The 24594-nt window shown below is 43.3% G+C and overlaps 1 protein-coding gene across 4 annotated transcripts in view; it reads left to right on the plus strand.

The window, feature by feature from the left end:
* ARNT2 (aryl hydrocarbon receptor nuclear translocator 2) overlaps window positions 1-24594 on the plus strand; it is a 684205-nt gene that overhangs the window by 356495 nt on the left and 303116 nt on the right. For all 4 annotated transcript variants that reach the window (XM_069222996.1, XM_069222993.1, XM_069222994.1 and 1 more), the window contains one exon: window positions 20646-20722. In XM_069222996.1, the coding sequence (XP_069079097.1) occupies window positions 20646-20722 (77 nt within the window). The remainder of the gene's footprint in view (window positions 1-20645; window positions 20723-24594) is intronic.

Genomic DNA, 24594 nt, shown 5'->3' on the forward strand with positions numbered 1-24594 from the left:
GCCACCTACGGAGGTCAAACAAAATTGTGGTGGTGGAGGGCCCGCAGGCCCCCTTAGCAAGGCTGTTTATGGCCTGGGGACCGCCACCTCCCCGGGGCTTGGCCAGTACATAAGAGGGGGCTGTGCGGACCCCTTTCTTCGGGCCACTTTTGGCCACAGGGACCAGCATCTCCCCAGGGCTTAGCCGCATTTTGAATGGGGAGGGGGCTTTGCAGCCCTCCTCCCGGGCTGTTTTTGGCCCTGGGGACCACCACCTGCCAGCGCAGGCCCTGCAATAAGAAAGGAGGGGGGACTGTGCAGCCCCATTCCTGGGATCGTTAATGGTCCTGGTGTTTGCCACCCCCAGGGCCAGTTCCCTGTGTCCGAGGTGCCCACCCTCAGGACATAGTTGTTTGCTGTCACTGTGCAGGAACTATGACAGCTCCTGCCAAGCGAGAGCAAACAGTACGTCTGCTCCCAGTAAGCGGGAGTAGGAAAACTTCTCCTGCCCTCTGGGAGCAGACTTTGTATCGGTATTCCTACCCGCTGTTAAGCACACAACAGTTGCACCCACACACAGGAAGCTTCATTTTGTGCTGCTCCCTACTTGTGTGAGCAGAGCCGCTCCCGCTAGAGGTGTGGAGCTGGCAGGGGCCTTTGACCTCCCCCCCCCCCTCCACCCTCTTGGTCCCCAAAAGTGCACATTAAGTGCCATAGATGGAGCCAAAGCATCCAGCAACAAGTGGCTGGGCCCCGGGTGATGAGGTCCCCTTGGCTGAAATCGGCCCAGGGAGGGAGGCGCATGGGCCCCCCTCCTCTTAAATTAGTTAGCGGGGCTCCAGAGGCTGGGGGTCCCTGGGGCCAAAATTGGGCCAAGGAAGGGAGCCACGCAGCCCCTCCCTTTTCACTAATGGACCAGGCCCAAGGTGATGGCATTCCTGTGGCCAAAATCAGCATGAAGAGTGAAAGTGTGGCCCTCCTCCTTATATTAATTAGCTTGGTCCCAGGGGATGGGGACCCCGGGCCAAAATTGGCCTGGGGAGAAAGCCAGGTGGCCCCCTCCCTTTTTACTAGTTGGCTCGCCCCAGGGTTGGGGTCCCCCTTGCCAGAATTGGACTGGGGAGAGGGGCCCATGCCCCTCCATCCTCTTTTATTAATTGTTTGGGCCCCAAAAGATCGGGTCCACAGGGCAAAAATAGGCCCAGGCAGGGGAGCCACGGGGTCAGGAGTTCATTCTGTTTTCAAGGAGGTTTTGCAATATCAAGACCTATGTTACTATACGTTTGATTCTATACATTACTTTCATCATATGTTTCAAGAAAGTGGAAACTTTCAAAATATATACAAGCCTTGAAGAATTTGGTGGCAAAATATCCGTTGCGGTGAAACAAGTGTTGGCTGTGTCTGTATAAAGAGTTTGATCTTTGTACCTGTAACAGTGATCCTAAAATGGCTGCCTATACTTCCTATACTTCCTGGTTGATGTGTTGGCAGCCAATCAGATCTCTGCACGAAATCAGGAGTATTTGTGAATTTGTCACGACCTTACATATACAAATTTCGATATCCTTTAATTTCTTGAAAACTATTGAATGGATTTACACTAAATAACAAATAGGGCAGTTTCTGGACCAAGAGCTACCTTTCTGCCAAATTAGGTGTAATAGCATTCAGCGGTTCGGGCTGCAGTCATATTTAAAATCCCTGTGGGAATTAATATGATAACACACTTTTTTTGACACCCCCATCCCCCCATCCCACACTTTTTCTCAGCCCCAGCTTGACTGATCACCTAGAAACTTTCCATATACAACATGAAGATTTGTCAGCGCCAGAGATATAGCCAAGTCAAAAAACTATTTTCCGATGAAAACTAGGCCCTAACTATAACTACCTACTGGCAACTGCATATATATATATTACTGCAACACCTGCTCCATAATGAAAGGACAGGTCCGACGCACCACAATCCCATTTCACAACATTATTTAAGTGTGGTTTATTACATAATAATTAATGAGTTTCGGCCGAAAAACCTGGCTTTTTATACATAAAGCGGGCACCATACTGTGTTCATTTATACTATGACACAGTGCACCTGATGTGTAGATACAGAAAAACAGTGCCCATGCCACTTCCCTCTATACAAATACAAGCAAAATCTAAACACTTCATTATTGTTATTTAACAACCAAACATCATACAAGTGCTATTAGGCCAGTGATTAATGCATTCTGAAGTTATAAATAGTGAAGTCCTCCGGTATAATACCTTTGACAATTGTCGGATCCTCACAGTTAAACCCCAACAAATACAAGGTGACTAGGCAATACACATGCATGATGCAAGTTTGCAAAAAAACATAAGTCAATTGGCACATTTGTAAAATTCTTATTATCTGTAGTGCAGTGTGTCAAAGGATGTACAATTACTAAACCAATTGTTCTAAACATGTTTTTCTCATCAGAGTACAAATACCATCATAAAATAAAACGTGTTATTCAAACTCAAAAATGAGTTTTCACCCCCAAGCACCCCTCGCTTAAACCTTTTCTTTACAGTCTATAATACAAATCAACAGTTGAAATATTAGGGCAAATAAAGAAATTGCTGGGAGTCGTTCTCAGTTAGTACCCATGATACCACTGGGCATAAACATTCTTCACCCAATCACTTGATTCGTTTTGCTCTGAATGCGAAACCAACTCCATGTCAAAATCACTTTCTTGCGCACATTCCATTATATTGTTATAACTCACCTCGCAGGTTCTTAGTTCAAAGCTTTCAAGCAAAGCTCCATTGTATAAACACCCAGGAGAGTCCTCTCTTGATGCTCCTATTGGGGAATAAATTGAACTGCTGGGAGTCGTTCTCCATTGTTACCCAAGATACCATTTGGCATGAGAAATCGTCACGTAATCACTTGATTCTCATTGCTCAAAATGCAAAGCCATTATAATGTGCAAATCACTTAAATTTCCTGCGCACTCCCATTATACTGATGTAATTCACCTCGCAGGTTACTTATTCAGTGCTCTCAAGCATTCCTCTGTGAAATCCATAGCCTGCAAAATTCCCATTTAAAGTACCTTCTTGCAATTGTCTGGCAGCCAATAGATTTGAAACAAATTGTTTATTGAGGGTTCTGTCCTTGCAACCCAAATGCTGCAAAGACCTCTCTCAGCTGCCTAGATTTGGTTTTCAAGTCAAGTAAAAAAACACCTTTCCTTTGGAAACTAGGATCTAACTATAACTACCTATCAGAAACTGCCATTAGGATGGATATATATATATGTATGTTCGGTGGCATGTGTAGCTGCAGATACACATGCTGTGCGTTATACTTCTGCCATCTAGTGTTGGGCTCGGAGTGTTACAAGTTGTTTTTCTTGGAAGAAGTGTTTTCGAGTCACGGGATCGAGTGACTCCTCCTCTTCGGTTCCATTGCGCATGGGCATCGACTCCATGTTAGATTGTTTTCTTTCCGCTGTTGGGTTCGGACGTGTTTCCTTTCGCTCTGAAAGTTTGATTCGGAAAACTTTGAAAACGCTTTCTTTTCGTTGGTATTGTATCGATCAGGTTTACATCTTCCATTGACACATCGGTACTGTCGGAGAAGACAACTCTACTCGCCCTTCGGGGCGTGCACGCCCAACTCGGGCCTAGTCGGGCCGACTGCGTGGAAGCCTCATGGATCGGACTCCATTCCGGTTCTGTTCTCGCGCCACGCAAAATATCCTTATACAGACCAACATCTCGTCTGTAATCTTTGCCTTTCCCCAGATCATCCGGAAGAAAATTGTGAGGCCTGTCGATCCTTCCGTTCCAAAAAGACTCTTCGAGACAGGAGAGCACGAAGACTCGAGATGGCGTCCAGAAGCTCCGAACATCTCGATGGGGAAGAGGAAGAAATCATGCAGACAGCAGTTTCCGTTTGAGGTTCCAACTCCGAACAGGAATCTGAGGAGGACAGACCGGTCATGGCGGGACAACATGTGAGTACGCCTGCCCCTGTACCATCACAAAGACTGAAACATAAGGCCATGGCTCGGTCCAAAAAAAGACATCTGGTGACCAAACTGCCAGTTCGGCACCAAAAAAGGCCACTCCTCCGAAACCATCAGAGACGATAACAGGCTCCATGTCCGACTCGAGCAAACAACATTTTTCGGAGTCGAAAATTCAGAAATCCTTTTCTACGAGAACATCCACTGCACCATCTTTTTCTATACCAAAAAGGCCGGCTTCGGAACCGAAAAGAGCAGGTTACACAGAGGAACATGGACTTTCAAAGAAACAAAAAGAAAGCCACAGAACCTCTGAAGAGGAATCTCAAGTACAGCAAATACTTGAAGTAATGGATGAAAGGCAAGCCAGGATTCATATCCACAAAGAAACAGGAAGAATCCTAACAGCACCTCCTCTAAAACCTAAAAGAAAGCTAGCCTTTCAGGAGGAGTTGGACACTATGCAGCCACCAGCTAAAGTGCCAAAGCCAAAGGAGAAACCACCACCTCCTCAATTCTCTTCTCCTCACTCTCCACACCTGCATACCTCTCCTCCTACCAGTCCTACACCAGTGCAGTCACCATCACACTATTTTGACTCACAACTGGACAATGTAGATCCATGGGATATTTATGATCCAGATCCCATTCCTAGCAATGACCCAGACAGCTATCCCTCAAAGCCTTCACCACCTGAGGATAGCACTGTGTATAATCAGGTTATAGCTTGGGATGCAGCTTAACATGGGGTCACTGAACCGTTAGAAGAGGATTTTTTGTTTAATACTCTCTCTTCCACACATTCAAAATATCAGTACCTCCCCATGCTTCCAGGCATGTTAAAACACGCCGTTCAAATATTTAATGAGCCAGTTAAGGCACGTATAATTACACCAAGGATAGAAAAAAAAGTACAAACCACCTCCCTCTGATCCTGATTACATAACACAACAAGTTCCTCCAGATTCAGTTGTAGTCAGTGCTGCCAGAAAAAGGGCTAACTCCCAATCATCAGGAGATGCACCCTAACCAGACATGAAAAGCAGAAAGTTTGACGCGGCAGTGAAGAGAGTTGCATCCCAAGCAGCGAATCAGTGGAGGTTAGTTAACTCACAAGCACTGTTAGCTAGATACGACAAGGCCCATTGGGATGAGATGCAAGACATGATTCAGCATCTCCGCAAAGAACATCAGAAAAGGGCACAGAAAGTGGTGGAGGAAGGGCAAGCCATCACGAAAAATCTAATTCGATCTGCCCTAGACGCAGCAGACTTTGCTGCCAGAAGTGTCAACACCGCAGTAACCATAAGAAGGCATGCATGTCTCAGGTCATCGGGCTTTAAACCCGAAATACAGCAAGCGGTATTAAATATGCCATTCAATAAAAAACAAGTTTTTGGCCCACAGGTTGACACAGCCATTGAGAAATTGCACAAAGATTCAGACACCGCAAAAGCAATGGGTGCCCTATACTCCACACCATACAGGGGATCCTTTCGAAAACCTCAGTTTAGAGGTGGATTTTGAACATAAACAGCAGAGGCATCCACATCGCAGGCAAAACCACCCTATCAACCACAATACCAACAAGGTGGTTTTAGGGGCACATATAGGGGGCAGTATCCCAGAAATAGAGGGGAATTTCAAACCTCTGAAAAAACTTCAGAGTACCCTAAGCAGTGACCTGTCTCATCCCCTTCTACTCCACACCTCTCCTGTGGGGGGAAGACTACAACAGTTCCACACCAATTGGCAAAACATTACCACAGACAATTGGGTACTTTCAATTATCCACAATGGTTATTGCCTAGAATTGATACAAACTCCCCAATCATTCTACCAAAACCACACAAACAATCCACAGAACACATCAATCTGTTACAGGAAGAAGCCAAATCTATTACTCAAACAAGCAATAGAACCTGTGCCACAAGATCAAGTAGGGACAGAAGTTTATTCACTATACTTCCTAATTCCCCAAAAAGATGGCACCCTCAGACCAATATTAGATCTCAGGACCCTCAATCTTTACATCCTGTCAGAACATTTTCACATGGTAACTCTTCAAGATGCTGTCCTACTACTCCAAAAACACAATTTCATGGCAACACTAGACCTCAAGGATGCATATTTTCATATACCCATCCATCCTGCGCACAGAAAATATCTCAGGTTTGTCATTCAAGGAAAGCACTACCAGTTCAAAGTGTTACCCTTCGGAATAACAACGGCTCCAAGGGTATTCACAAAGTGCCTAGCGGTAGTCGCAGCCTACCTAAGAAGACAACATATACATGTCTTTCCATATCTAGACGATTGGCTAATAAAATCAAACAGTCATACACAGTGTCAAAACCATATGCATTACGTAATACAAACCCTGCACACCCTAGAGTTGTCAATAAATTACCAAAAGTCACATCTACAACCTGCACAAATAGAACAGTATCTGGGTGCAATACTAAAAACTCAAAAAGTGCTAGCATGTCCAAATACGCAAAGAATACAAGCATTCCAAAACATAATCACACGGATACAGACAAATCAACAGTACACTGTCAGATTTGTTGTGAATATTTTAGGGATGATGGCATCATGTATTGCAACTGTTCCACACGCAAGACTAAACATGCAGCCCTTCCAACAGTGCCTTGCACAACAATGGTCACAGGCACACGGACAACTTCAAGATCTAGTGTTGATAGAGCACCAATCATGCATGTCTCTTCAGTGGCGGAATTCCACAAATCTAAACAAAGGGCGGTCATTTCAAGACCATGTGCCTCAGACCATAATTACAACAGATGCTTCAATGATTGGTTGGGGAGCTCACCTCAACAATCACAACATTCAAGGACAATGGGATGCCAAACACAAACAGCTACACATAAATCACTTAGAGTTGTTAGCTGTCTTCCTAGCACTCAAAGCTTTTCAGCCTCTTCTCACTCAGAAGAATGTCCTTATCAAAACAAACACCATGACAACCATGTATTACCTAACCAAGCAAGGAGAGACACATTCGTCCCAACTCTCCCTTCTAGCCCCAAAAATTTGGAAATGGGCAATCCACAACCAAATTCACCTGCTAGCACAATAGATTCCAGGGATACACAACCAATTGGCAGATGTTCTCAGCAGAAATCATCAACAAACACACGAATGGGAGATTCACCCTCAAGTACTTCAAAAAAACTTTCAACAATGGGGAACACCAAAAATAGATCTGTTCCTCACAAGCGAAAAGGCAAAATGCCAAAACTTCGCATCCAGACACCCACATCCCCTATCCAAAGGCAATGGTCTATGGATCAATTGGTCAGGGATATTTACTTACGCTTTTCCCCCTCTCCGACTCATTCCGTTTGTAGTCAACAAATTGCGTCAAAACACACTCAATATGATACTCATAGCACCAATGTGGGCCCGTCAACTGTGGTACACAACATTGTTAGACCTGTCAGTAGCACCACACTCCAAACTTCCAAAAAGACCAGACCTGTTGACACAAAACAAAGGGCAAATCAGGCACCCAAATCCCAAGACACTCAATCTGGCGATTTGGCTCCTGAGGTCATAGAGTTTGGATATTTACAACTACCATCTGAATGTATGGACGTGATTAAGCAAGCAAGAAAACCCACTACTAGATAGTGCTATGCTAACAAATGGAAAAGATTTGTATATTACTGTCAATCTAAACAGATTGCCGCTCTTACAGCATCAATACAGGATATTGTATGCTATTTACTTCATTTAAAGAAATCAAATTTAGCATTCTCTTCCATAAAAATACATCTCACTGCAATTTCAGCATATTTACAAAATATACAGCACAGCTCTTTATTTAGAGTTCCCGTTATTAAAACTTTCATGGAAGGCTTAAAATGCATCATTCCACCCAGGACACCTCCAGTTCCCTCTTGGAATTTAAACACAGTGCTTACGCGACTTTTGGGTCCACCAGTTGAACCTATGCACTCATGTCAAATGCAATTCTTAACATGGAAGGTTGCCTTCCTAGTAACAATTACATCGTTGCGAAGAGTCAGTGAGATTCAAGCCTTCACTATTGAAGAACCGTTCATACAAGTACACAGTCATAAAGTTGTACTAAGAACAAACCCCAAATTTCTTCCAAAGGTAGTATCGCCTTTTCGTATAAATCAAACAGTGGAACTACCAGTCTTCTTCCCACAGCCAGATTCTGTGGCAGGAAGAGCTCTACATACATTAGACATTAAAAGAGCACTATGTACTATATAGACAGAACAAAACCATTCAGAAAAACTAAACAGCTGTTTGTAGCTTTTCAAAAACCTCATACAGGTAACCCCATTTCAAAACAAGGATTAGCAAGGTGGATTGTAAGATGCACCAAAACATGCTACTTTAAAGCCAAAAGACAACTGTTAGTTACTCCTAAAACACATTCTACAAGGAAAAAAGGTGCTACAGTGTTTTTTTTAGGAAATATACCAATGGCTGAAATATGTAGAGCAGCTACTTGGTCAACACCACATACATTCACTAAACACTACTGTGTAGATATTTTAGCAACACACCAAGCCACAGTAGGTCAAGCTGTACTTAGAACATTATTTCAAACAACTTCAACTCCTACAGGCTAACCACCGCTTTTATGGGAGGATAAACTGCTTTGTAGTCTATGCCCCACATGTGTATCTGCAGCTACACATGCTACCGAACGGAAAATGTCACTTACCCAGTGTACATCTGTTCGTGGCATCTTCCGCTGCAGATTCACATGCACCCTCCCACCTCCCCGGCAGCCTGTAGTCGTTTAAGTTAACATCATTTGTGTATATATACAGGGAGTGCAGAATTATTAGGCAAATGAGTATTTTGACCACATCATCCTCTTTATGCATGTTGTCTTACTCCAAGCTGTATAGGCTCGAAAGCCTACTACCAATTAAGCATATTAGGTGATGTGCATCTCTGTAATGAGAAGGGGTGTGGTCTAATGACATCAACACCCTATATCAGGTGTGCATAATTATTAGGCAACTTCCTTTCCTTTGGCAAAATGGGTCAAAAGAAGGACTTGACAGGCTCAGAAAAGTCAAAAATAGTGAGATATCTTGCAGAGGGATGCAGCACTCTTAAAATTGCAAAGCTTCTGAAGCGTGATCAGCGAACAATCAAGCGTTTCATTCAAAATAGTCAACAGGGTCGCAAGAAGCGTGTGGAAAAACCAAGGCGCAAAATAACTGCCCATGAACTGAGAAAAGTCAAGCGTGCAGCTGCCACGATGCCACTTGCCACCAGTTTGGCCATATTTCAGAGCTGCAACATCACTGGAGTGCCCAAAAGCACAAGGTGTGCAATACTCAGAGACATGGCCAAGGTAAGAAAGGCTGAAAGACGACCACCACTGAACAAGACACACAAGCTGAAACGTCAAGACTGGGCCAAGAAATATCTCAAGACTGATTTTTCTAAGGTTTTATGGACTGATGAAATGAGAGTGAGTCTTGATGGGCCAGATGGATGGGCCCGTGGCTGGATTGGTAAAGGGCAGAGAGCTCCAGTCCGACTCAGACGCCAGCAAGGTGGAGGTGGAGTACTGGTTTGGGCTGGTATCATCAAAGATGAGCTTGTGGGGCCTTTTCGGGTTGAGGATGGAGTCAAGCTCAACTCCCAGTCCTACTGCCAGTTCCTGGAAGACACCTTCTTCAAGCAGTGGTAAAGGAAGAAGTCTGCATCCTTCAAGAAAAACATGATTTTCATGCAGGACAATGCTCCATCACACGCGTCCAAGTACTCCACAGCGTGGCTGGCAAGAAAGGGTATAAAAGAAGGAAATCTAATGACATGGCCTCCTTGTTCACCTGATCTGAACCCGATTGAGAACCTGTGGTCCATCATCAAATGTGAGATTTACAAGGAGGGAAAACAGTACACCTCTCTGAACAGTGTCTGGGAGGCTGTGGTTGCTGCTGCACGCAATGTTGATGGTGAACAGATCAAAACACTGACAGAATCCATGGATGGCAGGCTTTTGAGTGTCCTTGCAAAGAAAGGTGGCTATATTGGTCACTGATTTGTTTTTGTTTTGTTTTTGAATGTCAGAAATGTATATTTGTGAATGTTGAGATGTTATATTGGTTTCACTGGTAATAATAAATAATTGAAATGGGTATATATATTTTTTTGTTAAGTTGCCTAATAATTATGCACAGTAATAGTCACCTGCACACACAGATATCCCCCTAACATAGCTAAAACTAAAAACAAACTAAAAACTACTTCCAAAAATATTCAGCTTTGATATTAATGAGTTTTTTGGGTTCATTGAGAACATGGTTGTTGTTCAATAATAAAATTAATCCTCAAAAATACAACTTGCCTAATAATTCTGCACTCCCTGTATATATATATATATATATTTGCATTAGCATGGACATCTCTTTTCTTTTTCACCGATATACTCTATCACTCCTACCTAACCCTCTGCGGGAAAACAATCTAACATGGAGTCGATGCCCATGCACAATGGAACCGAAGAGGAGGAGTCACTCGATCCCGTGACTCGTGAAGAAAAACAACTTGTAACACTCCGAGCCCAACACTAGATGGCAGAAGTATAATGCACAGCATGTGAATCTGCAGCGGAACATGCCATGAACAGATGTACACTGGGTAAGTGACATTTTCCATATATATATATATATATATATGTATATATATATATATACATATCCACTGAGAAAAACAGTGGTTGCAGAGACATTATATTTATGTTGACGTTTTGCCCATAGAATACCATCGAAATTCAGCAGTTATAGTTATACTTATAGTTATACTTATGTTAAGAAACTAGAACTCGTGGCCTAAAGTTACTTAACGCATGAGTTATAGTTTCTTCAGATAAGTGTTATAACTGCTGAATTTCTATGGTTTTGTATGGGTAAAATGTCATCCTAACTAGAACGTCCCTGTAACTTTTGTTTTTCTCAGTGAATCTCAATTTATTTTTTATTTTTTTAACGTAAAGTAATATATAATTACTGTACGTTAATACAGTAACAGCCGTGCATGGCCTTTGGTCGTTTGCAGTCGGAGTTGGCTGCAGGGCTTGGCATGTGGCCAACTCCTCCTCATCCACCCACTTCCACTCTGCGCACAGCCTTTGGCTGTTCAGGTCTGGGGTTTGATATGCAAATTTTGCCCATGAGGAGTCCCTGAGTGACTCGTCCATGTGTCCTATGGGGTCAGGATACCTGAATCCCGATCCCTTGTGTGTTTTTATCCTTTTTTTCTCCCCTCCCCCGACCCAAGCAAGAAAGAAAATGGTGGCCCCCAAGTTTCCTGTAAGGTTGCAGCAAGCCAATCAGAGCCTTACTTTTTCTCTGGCTCCGCAAAGGATCCACGTCCCTATATATCTTTGTCCTTTAATGACTCCGGAACTGCTGAACGGACTTACACCAAATTACAAAAAGCACGCTTTTTTGACCAAGATCTAGCTTTCTGCCAAATTTGTTGTAATTACGTCCAGCGGTTCAGGCTGTAGCTGTGTCTAAAATCCCTATGGGAAATTGCATTAGGATAATACGTTTTGGGGACCCCCTTTTGTTCGGCCCCTGCTTGACGAGTGACCCCAAAACTTTCCAAACAGCAGCAGAAGGGAGTGGTAAACTATTTTGAAAAGTTCATGAAGATCCGTCAGACTGCGCCAGTGTTATAGGCAAACCTAAAAATGCTTTTCCTGTGGTGACTAGGTCCTCACCAGAACAACCAACTGGGGGGGAGGGGGTGAGAGAGAGACCGAGAGAGAGAGACCGAGAGAGAGAGACCTATCATGTGCTTTGTAAACATTACTCACTGCATGCATGCTTATACGATGACGTTCTCTACAACATATTTGTCTAAAGAATGTGATGGAATATACTATATGTTACCTTCCCACCGTATTTCGTTTGGATTATGGAATCAGATTCCCAAATAGTGCGGTAGGAGGGCGAGTAAGAATGACAGTGAAGGAAAAATTATGTTTATGTTCGTCGTGGTACTCCTCCTCCTCTTCTGCCTTCACAGCAACCACTTAACCATTCCCACGATAAGCGTACCCCAACCAAATGTGCTGGGATGCTTAATTTTTTTTTCAAAACCATTTTTATTCACTTTTACTTAGTAGGGAGAAAACACGGCAGTATTATGTTTTGCCATAAAGTACATACATATGGGTAGATCGTCATTTCCCGAGAAAGAATAGCTTTGTAGTTGTAACAACAACAGTAAAACAACAAACAGTAACAGCTCCGCAAAAAGGTGGGGGGATTTGCAAGTTGTGCAGAAAGGAAGGGGGGGAGTGCAGGTGCCTCACTCAGCATCCATTAAAAGGTGAAATCCTTTCAAGACGAAGATAGTCATTAGAAATCATTAGTTTGTTTGCGTGTAGGTCAGCGGTAGGGACCTGGCAGAGCCCCTGTTTTTTCTCTTTAGGTGTGTCGGTGCCTTCCACCTGAGCCCAGTGCTGGAGATCATGATGCCAAGACGACAAAGAGGGGGATGATGAGGATTTCCAGTGCTGAGTGGTAGCTTGGCACGCCAGAAGGAGGGCAAGGAACCAGAAGGAAAGTTTGGCCGTTTTGCTTAGCTTTCCAATAGGATGTCTCCAGGGGAGTTTCAGAGCAGTCGCTCCGTAAGCTGAGTGAGTGTGGAAAGTACTGTAGACCAGAAGAACCTCAGGTTCTCTCAGTACCAAAGTATATGAGTTGGGTGCACTGGCGTCGCCTCCCATTTGGGACAGTACATAGAGACTGTTGGAAACAGTGCTTGTAGTTTCATAGGGGTAAGGTACACTCTATGAAGAATGCAAGTTTGGATAAATGTAAAGTACATTGCGAGATATTTGAGAGGAGTATTGCAGCTTTCCCTGCCCTTCTTTGTCATTAAAGTCTGAAGCTCATCTTCCCAGCTTCATCAAAGGGTCATTAAAGGTACTCCTGCACGAGCCCGGATACCCCTGTATACTCAGGTTACCAGCCTCCTCCCGTGGCCTATGGTTTGGGGGCGTCTGCTTGGCGGAGTGAGTAGGGGATTCATGATGAAGGATTTGCCAGGTATGGTGTATTGCCATCTGTATCCTGCCATACAGGGAGTGCAGAATTATTAGGCAAGTTGTATTTTTGAGGATTAATTTTATTATTGAACAACAACCATGTTCTCAATGAACCCAAAAAACTCATAAATATCAAAGCTGAATATTTTTGGAAGTAGTTTTTAGTTTGTTTTTAGTTTTAGCTATGTTAGGGGGATATCTGTGTGTGCAGGTGACTATTACTGTGCATAATTATTAGGCAACTTAACAAAAAACAAATATATACCCATTTCAATTATTTATTATTACCAGTGAAACCAATATAACATCTCAACATTCACAAATATACATTTCTGACATTCAAAAACAAAACAAAAACAAATCAGTGACCAATATAGCCACCTTTCTTTGCAAGGACACTCAAAAGCCTGCCATCCATGGATTCTGTCAGTGTGTTGATCTGTTCACCATCAACATTGCGTGCAGCAGCAACCACAGCCTCCCAGACACTGTTCAGAGAGGTGTACTGTTTTCCCTCCTTGTAAATCTCACATTTGATGATGGACCACAGGTTCTCAATGGGGTTCAGATCAGGTGAACAAGGAGGCCATGTCATTAGATTTCCTTCTTTTATACCCTTTCTTGCCAGCCACGCTGTGGAGTACTTGGACGCGTGTGATGGAGCATTGTCCTGCATGAAAATCATGTTTTTCTTGAAGGATGCAGACTTCTTCCTGTACCACTGCTTGAAGAAGGTGTCTTCCAGGAACTGGCAGTAGGACTGGGAGTTGAGCTTGACTCCATCCTCAACCCGAAAAGGCCCCACAAGCTCATCTTTGATGATACCAGCCCAAACCAGTACTCCACCTCCACCTTGCTGGCGTCTGAGTCGGACTGGAGCTCTCTGCCCTTTACCAATCCAGCCACGGGCCCATCCATCTGGCCCATCAAGACTCACTCTCATTTCAACAGTCCACAAAACCTTAGAAAAATCAGTCTTTAGATATTTCTTGGCCCAGTCTTGACGTTTCAGCTTGTGTGTCTTGTTCAGTGGTGGTCGTCTTTCAGCCTTTCTTACCTTGGCCATGTCTCTGAGTATTGCAGACCTTGTGCTTTTGGGCACTCCAGTGATGTTGCAGCTCTGAAATATGGCCAAACTGGTGGCAAGTGGCATCGTGGCAGCTGCACGCTTGACTTTTCTCAGTTCATGGGCAGTTATTTTGCGCCTTGGTTTTTCCACACGCTTCTTGCGACCCTGTTGACTATTTTGAATGAAACGCTTGATTGTTCGATGATCACGCTTCAGAAGCTTTGCAATTTTAAGAGTGCTGCATCCCTCTGCAAGATATCTCTCTATTTTTGACTTTTCTGAGCCTGTCAAGTCCTTCTTTTGACCCATTTTGCCAAAGGAAAGGAAGTTGCCTAATAATTATGCACACCTGATATAGGGTGTTGATGTCATTAGACCACACCCCTTCTCATTACAGAGATGCACATCACCTAATATGCTTAATTGGTAGTAGGCTTTCGAGCCTATACAGCTTGGAGTAAGACAACATGCATGAAGAGGATGATGTGGTCAAAATACTCATTTGCCTAATAATTCTGCACTCCCTGTAGGTAATGAACTCATCTGCTGGGAGTCCGCTCCGGATGTTCACAGTTAGAAAGTCCAGCAGGAGTTCATCTTCAAATAGATCTCCACAGAGGATAAACCAGCAGGCTCCTATTGAGCGAGATCACTGGAGCACAAATATGCCCCCCCTGGGAGCGACCCTTGCCCAAGGGGTCGCTCCCTTTTGTCAATAACAATAAAAAAAAAAAAAAAATCCCTGGTGTCTAGTGGTTTCTACCCCCCTTGGGGGCAGATTGGCCTCATCAAAATAGGCCAATCTGCCCCCAAGGGGGGCAGAAATGGCCAAAATATAATTTTCCCCCAAGGGGAGCGACCCTTGCCTAAGGGGTCGCTCCCCACCAAAAAAAAAAAAATGAAAAAAAAAAAAAATGGTCCATGGTGCCTAGAGGTTTCTGCACCCCCTGGGGGCAGATCGGCCTAATAGTAGGCCGATCTGCCCCCAGAGGGGGCAGAAAAGGCCTTGCCGAAAATATGCCCCCCCTGGGAGCGACCCTTGCCCAAGGGGTCGCTCCCTTTTGTCAATAACAATAATAAAAAAAAAAAATCCCTGGTGTCTAGTGGTTTCTACCCCCTTGGGGGCAGATTGGCCTCATCAAAATAGGCCAATCTGCCCCCAAGGGGGGCAGAAATGGCCAAAATATAATTTTCCCCCAAGGGGAGCGACCCTTGCCTAAGGGGTCGCTCCCCACCTCAATAAAAAAAAATGAAAAAAAAAAAAAAAAAAAAATGGTCCCTGGTGCCTAGAGGTTTCTGCCCCCCCTGGGGGCAGAAAAGGCCTTTTCAAAAAAATGCCCCCCCTGGGAGCGACCCTTGCCCAAGGTGTCGCTCCCTTTTGTCAATTTCAATGAAAAAAAAAAAAATCCCTGGTGTCTAGTGGGGTTTCAAAAGCCGGATTGCAAGCAATCCGGCTTTTGAAACCCTCGGAGGGACTTCAAAGGGAAGGAAATACTTTTCCTTCCCTTTGAAGCCCCCCCGGGCCTCCCAAGTGATTGAAAAAGAAATGCTTTTGCATTTCTTTTTCAATCGCGCTGGAAGCAGAGCTTCCAGCGCGACGAGGGAGGCCCCTGTGACACATCAGCGCGCGCGCGCTGACGTCACAGGGGGGGTGTGGGGGGGGTCGGGGGTGGAAGGGGAAGGTCTTCCCCTTCCATCCCCGACTTGGGGGGGGAGGGGGGTGCACGGGGGCGCGCTAGCGCGCCCCCAAGTTCCCCTGTGCCATGGACGAGATGATCTCGTCCAAGGCACAGGGGAACTGTAGCCTTGGACGAGATCATCTCGTCCAAGGCAGAGAAGAGGTTAATGGGCATCCATTAGTCCAGGTGAAATAGCAATAGAATGTCTTTGATAAATCCTTTTGCATTAAACAGATTTGAGGGGGTAGGACAGCCCTGTTGTTGCCTAAGAACTTCTATTCTTGTATATGCTTCTGTTCATTTTACGTTGTTATACAGCGACCATGCATGCATTGTTAGCTTTATTGTAGTGTTTGGTTACATTGACCAGTATCTCCTGCTCTACAGACAGCAATATTTTACATAACTACCATCCTATGTAGATCTTTCCCCATCCTGAGCAGCAAAGGGAATCATGTGAGCTTTTTGTACATCTGTAAACAGAAAATGAACCAGAGCTACTAAACATAAGCAGAAGACAAAAAAAAGGAAGCTGTAGGCTTGAAAGAGAGAACAAAATACAAATGAAAAAAACTGAATTCATTAAAAGCACAAGTAGGTCTTTGGCACAAGTTTCTGCCTGTCAGTGTTGAGCGCACTCATGATTAGGAAATCTTCATTAGTAAGTAATGACAGTATTTTGTGCCAGTGGCATACTCATGCTTGTTCTAATGAGTCAGTTAAAGGCTGCTTTGATTGCACTAACCTGAGACAACACCCCAAAGTGCGCACCAAGTGTGGTTGAGTCTTTTCTGTTTTCAGCTTTTTTCAATATTTAGTTAATATTGTTTTCATGGAGATTCCTGCTGCTGATGTCCTGTTTCACAGCACTCTCTGTAACAAATGTAACTATTTTACAACTGACTAAAGCTTATTATACCGACTTGAGAATAGTGAAATTCTTTCAGAAGTGTGCACTTAATTCATAGCGTGATCTTGACAGCTAACGTATTGTAGATGATGACTGCATATACATAGGTTCTCCACCTCTGAGGAAGAGATCTAACCCACTGTGACTTTAAGCAAAATGCATGTGAACTAATTATAGGACAACCTCACAGAGGAAATTCATTTCTAGATGCAATTACGAGATGTTAGGAGCCCCAGATATTAACTGCCTGATGTACCATTAAACTTGGTGATCATAGAGTGAAGTAGAGCAGAGAGGATCATTTACACCAGGATCAGGTGCAATGAAAAGCTGTGTGATTCACTGTTATTGTACATAAGTATAGGTGTATAAACTGAACAAGTATACAGAAACTTCTGATTCCTGCAGAGCTTCATGGAGAAGGGGCACATCAGGTGGAACTTGAACTTAAAGCTCTGTTCTTACTGAATGTGATCAACCCCCGTTGCTTATACCTATAGCACTTGTTCCAGTTATTTGTTTACTGGTTGTTGTTTCTAATATTGACCTGTCCTAGCAGATACTGTTAAGCCATGTTATTAGAATTGGTATGGTGTCTTCTGGTACTAGAGTGTTTTCTTAATCTGAGTGCACTGTTTTGCACTGTTCTTGGATTTCCATTGATTGATTGTTTATGATTATTTGTGTATGTTTAATAAAATTAATTAACTGTCTACTTTTGTAATTGTTGGAGTTAACTAATGTAAAAGTAAAGGGAGTATGATATTTGCTAAATTATATAGATGTTTTTTTGTGGAATGCACTGCTAGTCAGGTAAGTAGTGATGATGCAGTTTGTGCAAATGAGCGTGAGCTACGTTTAATCTGCCTTTGGCTGAATAGTTCTAATAAGTATTTTGATGTACTCTAGTTACATTTACAACACAATGCCAACTATATGGATTTGATGCTGTGAGGTGCGTGTGATGATTTCAGAAAGTTTGTGTACCGTATTCTGTTTGAAAAAGGCAAATAATAGTTTTGATTGGGAAAAGGTGTTATGTAGTGTGTATTGTTAAGTGTAAAGTGCTATTGGGTATCCAATGGTAGTCAATTATCGAAAATTAGAAATGTTTTCAGTGCATATGAAAGAAGTGACATTGTTCCTGGATATTGGAATGCTAGTGAAGAGTAGGTGAGTGACTGGGGATGGCAGGAAAGTATGACAGGAGTAACTTTAGGAGAGAGGACCATAGCTTTGGAAGAGCAAAAGTATGGAGTATTTGAGTCAAGGAGCACAGAGGAGCAGAATGTAAAAATTCCCAGTCCTGCATTGTTACTCAGTTCACCAAATCCCAAATCAGATATGCCAAAAAGGTCGCTCAGTTGGAATTGGGCATTGACCGGTCCTAATATTAGTTGAATGTACGTTTTGGACATTGATTATTTCTTAATATTAGTAATAGGAAATATTGTTTATGATAACAAAATTCCAATATGTTCATTATGAAGAATCCTTCAGAATAAAGTTTAAAACATTTTTTTTCAGAAGGTATTCACAAATTAATTCAAAACTGAACCAAGTGGCAAGGGGAATGCGTAGGGTTTTTTAGATAAACATCCAACGATTCAAATGGTCTGCTAAATTATATGCCACATGTGAGGGCACTGTGTCTGTTTACAAATATCACTACAGAAATGTAGGAGAAACAAACCAACCCCACTCACTCAAAATTCATAACACAAGTTCACAGAAAAGGGGTCAGGAGATTCATTCACTATCAGATATTTGTCTGATACCTCCTACACCACCATCAATCCTTCCCTCCCTTAGGGGACATTTCCTTTATGGATGGAAAAGCCTCACTCACCTATCACGGGCCATTCCATTGGACTGCTGCAGTCAGCAGTCCTACGGAACAGCCTGCGATAGGTGTTGGAATGGAGGATTCCCTTTGACAAAAATGTGACAATAAGAGAAACTCCCCCGCCTAGAGACTGATGAGGCCCTTCCCTGACAGTCACAGGGAGAGGCATAGAGTACACAGGTAGGAATTAGTCTTGCCTATATGCATGCTAGGCTTAGCAGGCACGCAACAGAGAGTAGGGATTAGAAGACTTTTTTTGCCCTGAAGAAGGCTAGAGGACCCATGCTTTGAGAACAAAGACTCCTGACAAGTACCTCTGTGACAGCCAAAACATGTTGGTAGTGTGAAGGCAGCTTGAAAAGGGTGCAGGGATCCATTACAGATCCTCAGACACCTAGATCCCCCATTGTACAGAACGGGGTGAATTGGTTTTAATCCTACCCATTATCATCCTGAATAATGATAATCTTTGGATAGATATTGAGATAGTTTTAACTTGAATTCTCATTTACCACACTGGTAACTACTGACCAGCAGACGATTTATCTAGATCTCCCTACTCTGGGTGGAGCTGGCTCTCCCCTAGAGTTATAGTTGAGACCGCTGGGTCAATATCATCTGAACCTGGCGGGTTTGACTAGCCAATGATGAAGCATGCCACGATTATGTGGGTGAGACTTTTCCATCCATTAAGGAAATGCCCCCTAAGGGAGGGGAGGATTGATGGTGGTGTAGGAGGTATCAGACAAATATATGTTAGTGAATGAATCTCCTAACCCCTTTTCCGTGCACTGCGTCTGTTTGCCAAGGTCACTACATATAAAATAATTAAACTGTATAATTACATACAAATGAACATGTTTCTCAGAAGTTAGCGCTGTCTGCACACTCTCACTCACAAAGACCAGTATTAAATAAAAAAAGACTTTTAACCATCACATGCTTGTCTTCCTGGGTTGAGTGGGCAAGCATTCTGCATTTTTGGCTTTAATGTTCTGTTATTTGTGTTGTGATAGCAAACATCACTAACTGAACCACTTATTCTAAAGTTTACAAGGTTTTTCATGTTAGTTCCATGTCACATAGCATTTGTATAGTACACAACTGCCACTAGTATGGCATAGCAGCACTCACGCTATAGGGAGATTACAGGTGGACTTCTAATATTTGGTTACAAAGGAATGTGCTTGTAATGTGAGCTATTTGGGAAAATGTGGTTGAGATGTATCAGGCCTTGATGTGGAGTGATTGCTTCATGTTTAGCTTGACCCTGCTACTAGACGTGCATATTTTTATTGAGGTATGTGAGGCTATTAAGACATTTATTTTGCAGCATTTATTGGATGTATCTGATTGAACAGTACTAGCGTTTTAGATTTGTGATCCTTTCCTATTCGGGGTCGTTTCAACGCGAAAAAGTAAAGAAGTGTTGCATTGTGTGAATCTTTGGGGTTCACCCAAAGCAAATGACACAGCCCAAGGGTATGCTTGGACAGCCTATGGTCTATTGCTTCCCCGAGAAGTAATGTCCATTCAACTTAAGGAAATCCACTGATATCTCTGTCAAGGGCATTTTTTAGTGTTCTGCCAGAGCTGGTCAAAAATTGTCAAGAAGAAACCACAGACACTCTGGAAAAGGGTCTATGGGATCCAGCAAAAGCAATGAAGGAGCAACCCTAAGAAATTCAGACAACGGTGGGATCCACACAGGAGCATCAGATATCCATGGAAAGAAAGTATTTTGATTAAATAAAGAGAGGGTCAGGAGGGAAAAAGTAAGGAAAGAATCTGAGGAAGCTAAATTAGTTGTTCTTACCTAAGGCCCTTTCCCAGAGCTAACACGTCTCAATAGAAGGCATGCAACAGGAAAATGCACTTTACTTGGACACCTGCACTGGACGTGATTTGATTGCTCTCTTACGGTCTTGTATTTTTAGAGATGCAGTATTTGTTCATGAATATTTCCTGAGATTCTGCCATTCCTTACTTCAAGATCCTTATGTTGTAAAATGTCTAGTAAAAAAAAAAAGTTATTTTTCAAGGTCTATAAAAATGTATCCTTTTCAGGAATGACGATCCCCGAAGAAGATTCAGATGTGGGGCAAGGAAGCAAGTACTGCCTGGTCGCAATTGGAAGGCTTCAGGTGAGATTTTATTTATTAGTCCCATTTATATCCATATGTGTCCTTCGTAGATCCTTCACCCTCTATACAAATGCACATTCCTGCACCTTGTCCTGCTTTCTTCCACAAATTCAGGTCTGTGTCCAGTTTTGGAGTTCTTTCACCCATACATACATCAGCACCCACTCCTGCCTTACTTTCCACTTGACCCACACAAATAGCCTTCATGACATTAACAATTGCCCACCACCTGTAGCATAGTAGAACCTTAGTTCTAGCAATATTTATTTAGGGCCAGATGTAGGAAAATCCTGCATTGCGACTGAGTCTGAGTCTGAGCGACTCGCAATTTGCGAGTCGCAATGCAGGATGGTGTCCCTGACACCATCTGCGTTTCGCAAGGGGGTCACAAAGGCCCACCTCATTAATATTAATGAGGTGGGTCGCAATTTGCGACCCCCTTGCGACTCGCAGCACTCACAGGGATGGTGGCCTGCTGCAGACAGCAGACCACCATGTCTGTGACTGCTTTTTAAATAAAGCTGTTTTTTTTTTTTTGTAATGCAGCCCGTTTTCCTTAAAGGAAAACGAGATGCATTACAAAATGAAAAAATGAACCACTGCCTGCTCTGAAAAAATGTTTTCAAGGCCATTCACAAAGGGGAAGGGGTCCCCCGGGGATCCCTTCCCTTTTGCGAATGGGTTACCACCAGTGTGACACTGGTGGTAACTGCGATTGCTTTGCGACCGCGTTCGCGGTCACAAAGCAATCCTGCATTGCTCTGCGACTCGCAAATAGGAAGGGGAACACCCCTTCCTATTTGCAACTCGCAGTCCCGTTTTGCGAGTCGGTAACCAGGTTACCGAATCGCAAAATGGGAATGGGCATCGCGATGTGGGTTTTGCGCATCGCAAACAGCAATTTTCGCTGTTTGCGACGCGTAAAACCCTTTCTACATTTGGCCCTAAGTCTCTGTTGTGCTCATACAGCCTGCATGAGTATTGTGAGTGTTTCTCTGGCATGCAAAAGAGTAGGTTAACATTGGAGGCAGTAGGGTACAGCTGAAACTTTCAGTGCTTAGTCTCATTGGTAGCTCATGCTCAAAAGCAGACACCCTGTACAGACGCAACAGCACTAGGTCATGTAGTTATCTGCGCAAATAGTTTTGCCATTTTGCACAATATTTTAAACATTTTAATTCTTGCTGGTTTTAAGATTGAATGTGTTTTGTTCACTGTTGGCACTTTGGAAGACGCGGGGAGCAGCTACAACCTTTTGAGGACAGGAAATGAGACATTTCTACCTCTTTTGGGGCAACTAGAGGCACCATTTTGCATCAGTGAGTGCTCTAGTTGTTTGCAGGGCTTGTGTTCAAAAGCAGATATGCTGCATGGACTTGACAGCAGTAGGTCATGTGGTTATCTGCACAAACTGTTTTGCACAACATTTTAAAGATTTTAATTTGTGCTGATTTTAAAAATTGAACGTGTTTTGTTCACTGATGGCACTTTGAAAAACTCTGGGAGGTTGGGAGCAGCTAAAACCTTTGGGGGACAGGAAAGGAGCCATTTCTACCTCTTTTGGGACAACTAGAGGTGCCATTTTTGGTCAGTGCGCACTCTAGTTGTTTCCAGGGCTCATGCTCAAAACCAGACACACTGTGCAGATGTGCCAAAAGTGCACCAGAGGCAAGTCCATCTGCACTCGTCAGCGCCCTGGAAATGGCCAGCCATGCTGCCCATTGGTTTTATAGAGGTAAAGCGCACATTTACTATAGTAATGATTCTCTAAAAAGTGTTGCTCCTGCCATTATATGTAAGACACAGCTGTTCACTTCCTCGTCTAAGCTTACCTTCACCTGCCCCAGCTGCAGATTTGACATACCACCAAAGATAGAGAGAGGAAAAGCATCCCTGTTGTGGGAAACAAGGATGCTACGACCCATGTCCCGCGGCACTGGTTCCACTCCATGCAGAAACATGCTAACAATATTTATTAAATGAGTACACGTAAACCTATTATTTGTGACTGAAACATGGCTCTCTGATGTGTCAAATACCTCCATTGCCATTTCCATCCATAATGGCTTTAAGTTACGCAAGAAAGATCATTAGCGAGAATTGGAGTTGTCAATCGTTTGAGGTTATAGACTTGATGGGGGCAGAAGCTATGGGCTTTTGTATTCCCTTTTCTCATCAGCATTCGTTGGCTGGGGTTTTAATTTAGAGGGCGGTTAAATTCTTTAGGTAAGGCGATAGCCCACCTAGCCCTGAGTTACTTGCATTTTATGCTCTTAGGGGGTTTTAATCTACACCTAGATAAGGCAGATGAAAGATAACCACACATATTAAAGATATGATGGCTTCGTTAGGCCTTAATCAGTCTGTAGCTTAACTGACCCATGAAGGTGGCCATAGGTTGGACCAAATATTCTACAATATTATTCTACAATTGGAGGACTCTTTACCACTTTTCTGGTCAGACCATTATTTAATCAGATTCTTTTGGCAGGTTTCAGGTAAAATATATCCTGACTCAGCCAGAATGACAGGCAGTTCAAGAACCTTTCATAAGAATAGGCCTTCGGAGTTCATGTGTGTATTGGATGAAAACATCCCTGCCATGTCTGGTGAGGTTTAGAAAGATATAAGGTTTGACACCTGGATTAGAACTGCTACGGAGAAATTAGCACTGTTGCTCCTGTATAGAACAAGTAGAAGGAAGCCTTCTAGCCCTTTGGTTTCTCCGGCGATCTTAAGGCTGGAAAAAATAGTCTGTAAGATGCTTGAACGAAAATGGAGGAGAGTCTGTAACTTACAGCATAGAGAGTCCTACAAATTAGTGTTAAGGCAATTCCATACTGCAATAAGAACAGCCAGACAATTCTACTGTGAAGAGAAGATCCAAAAGGCAGGAAATAAGGCCAGAGAAAGCATCTCATTTGTTTTATGTCACCTTCAGCATGCGTCAGTTCTCATCAGGTCTTGGCGGAGTGGTGTGAACAAATAGTCAGTTTTTTCTAAACTAAGATTTGAAGCATCCAGGCCAGCCTATCGTCTTGCACAAGGTTGGATTTACAAAATAAACTGCAAGACAGTATGGTTACTGTGTCAATGACAAAGTTGACTAATTTTAAGCCTATTTCGATGGAATGCTCATTGACAGCTTTGATAGCCCTTAAATCAGAAGATCCTTGCCCCCTAACCATTTTGCTTCAGGGGCTTCCCTCATTAAACCGGTAGCAAATGCGATACTTAATGAATCAATAGAAACCACCATGGTTCCTAGCTCTTGAAACCAGGCAAAGATTTTACCTTTAATGAAAAAACCATGGGTGGATCTTAGTATTCCATCGAATTAAAGGTCGATCTCCTTGTTACCAGCTTTGTCTAAAATATTAGAAACAGCCCTCCAGTTCTCTCGAAGTGAGCCATCTGTTACACTCTAGCCAGTTGGGTTTCAGATCCCACTATAGTACTGATACAGCATTGTTGGAGGTCTCAGAACATACCAAAAGCATTCTTTATACTGAGGGGTAATGCTGTACTGATTATGTTAGATCTATCAGCAGTATTTGACACTGTTCCCCATGCCAAGCTACTTGATTGTCTCCCGGCATTTGGGGTAACAGGGCAGGCCTTAGCCTGGCTAGCATCCTTTTTGTCAAATAGGAGTCAACAAGTTTGAATCCCCCCTGTTCTGCCTATCCACATAAATGTGGCGCGGGAGTCCTCCAGGGCTCTGCCCTAAGTCCCACCCTTTTTAATATTTACTTTACCCTTCTGGCCCAACTAGCAGAAGACCTGGGAGCCAAAGTGATATCCAGTGCAGAAGACACACGCTGCTATTTTCACGAGACAAGGGAGAAGAGTTGAAAACACACAGATTAAAA

This window comes from Pleurodeles waltl, chromosome 3_1 (assembly GCF_031143425.1).
Source record: "Pleurodeles waltl isolate 20211129_DDA chromosome 3_1, aPleWal1.hap1.20221129, whole genome shotgun sequence".
Classification (NCBI taxonomy): Eukaryota; Metazoa; Chordata; class Amphibia; order Caudata; family Salamandridae; genus Pleurodeles; species Pleurodeles waltl.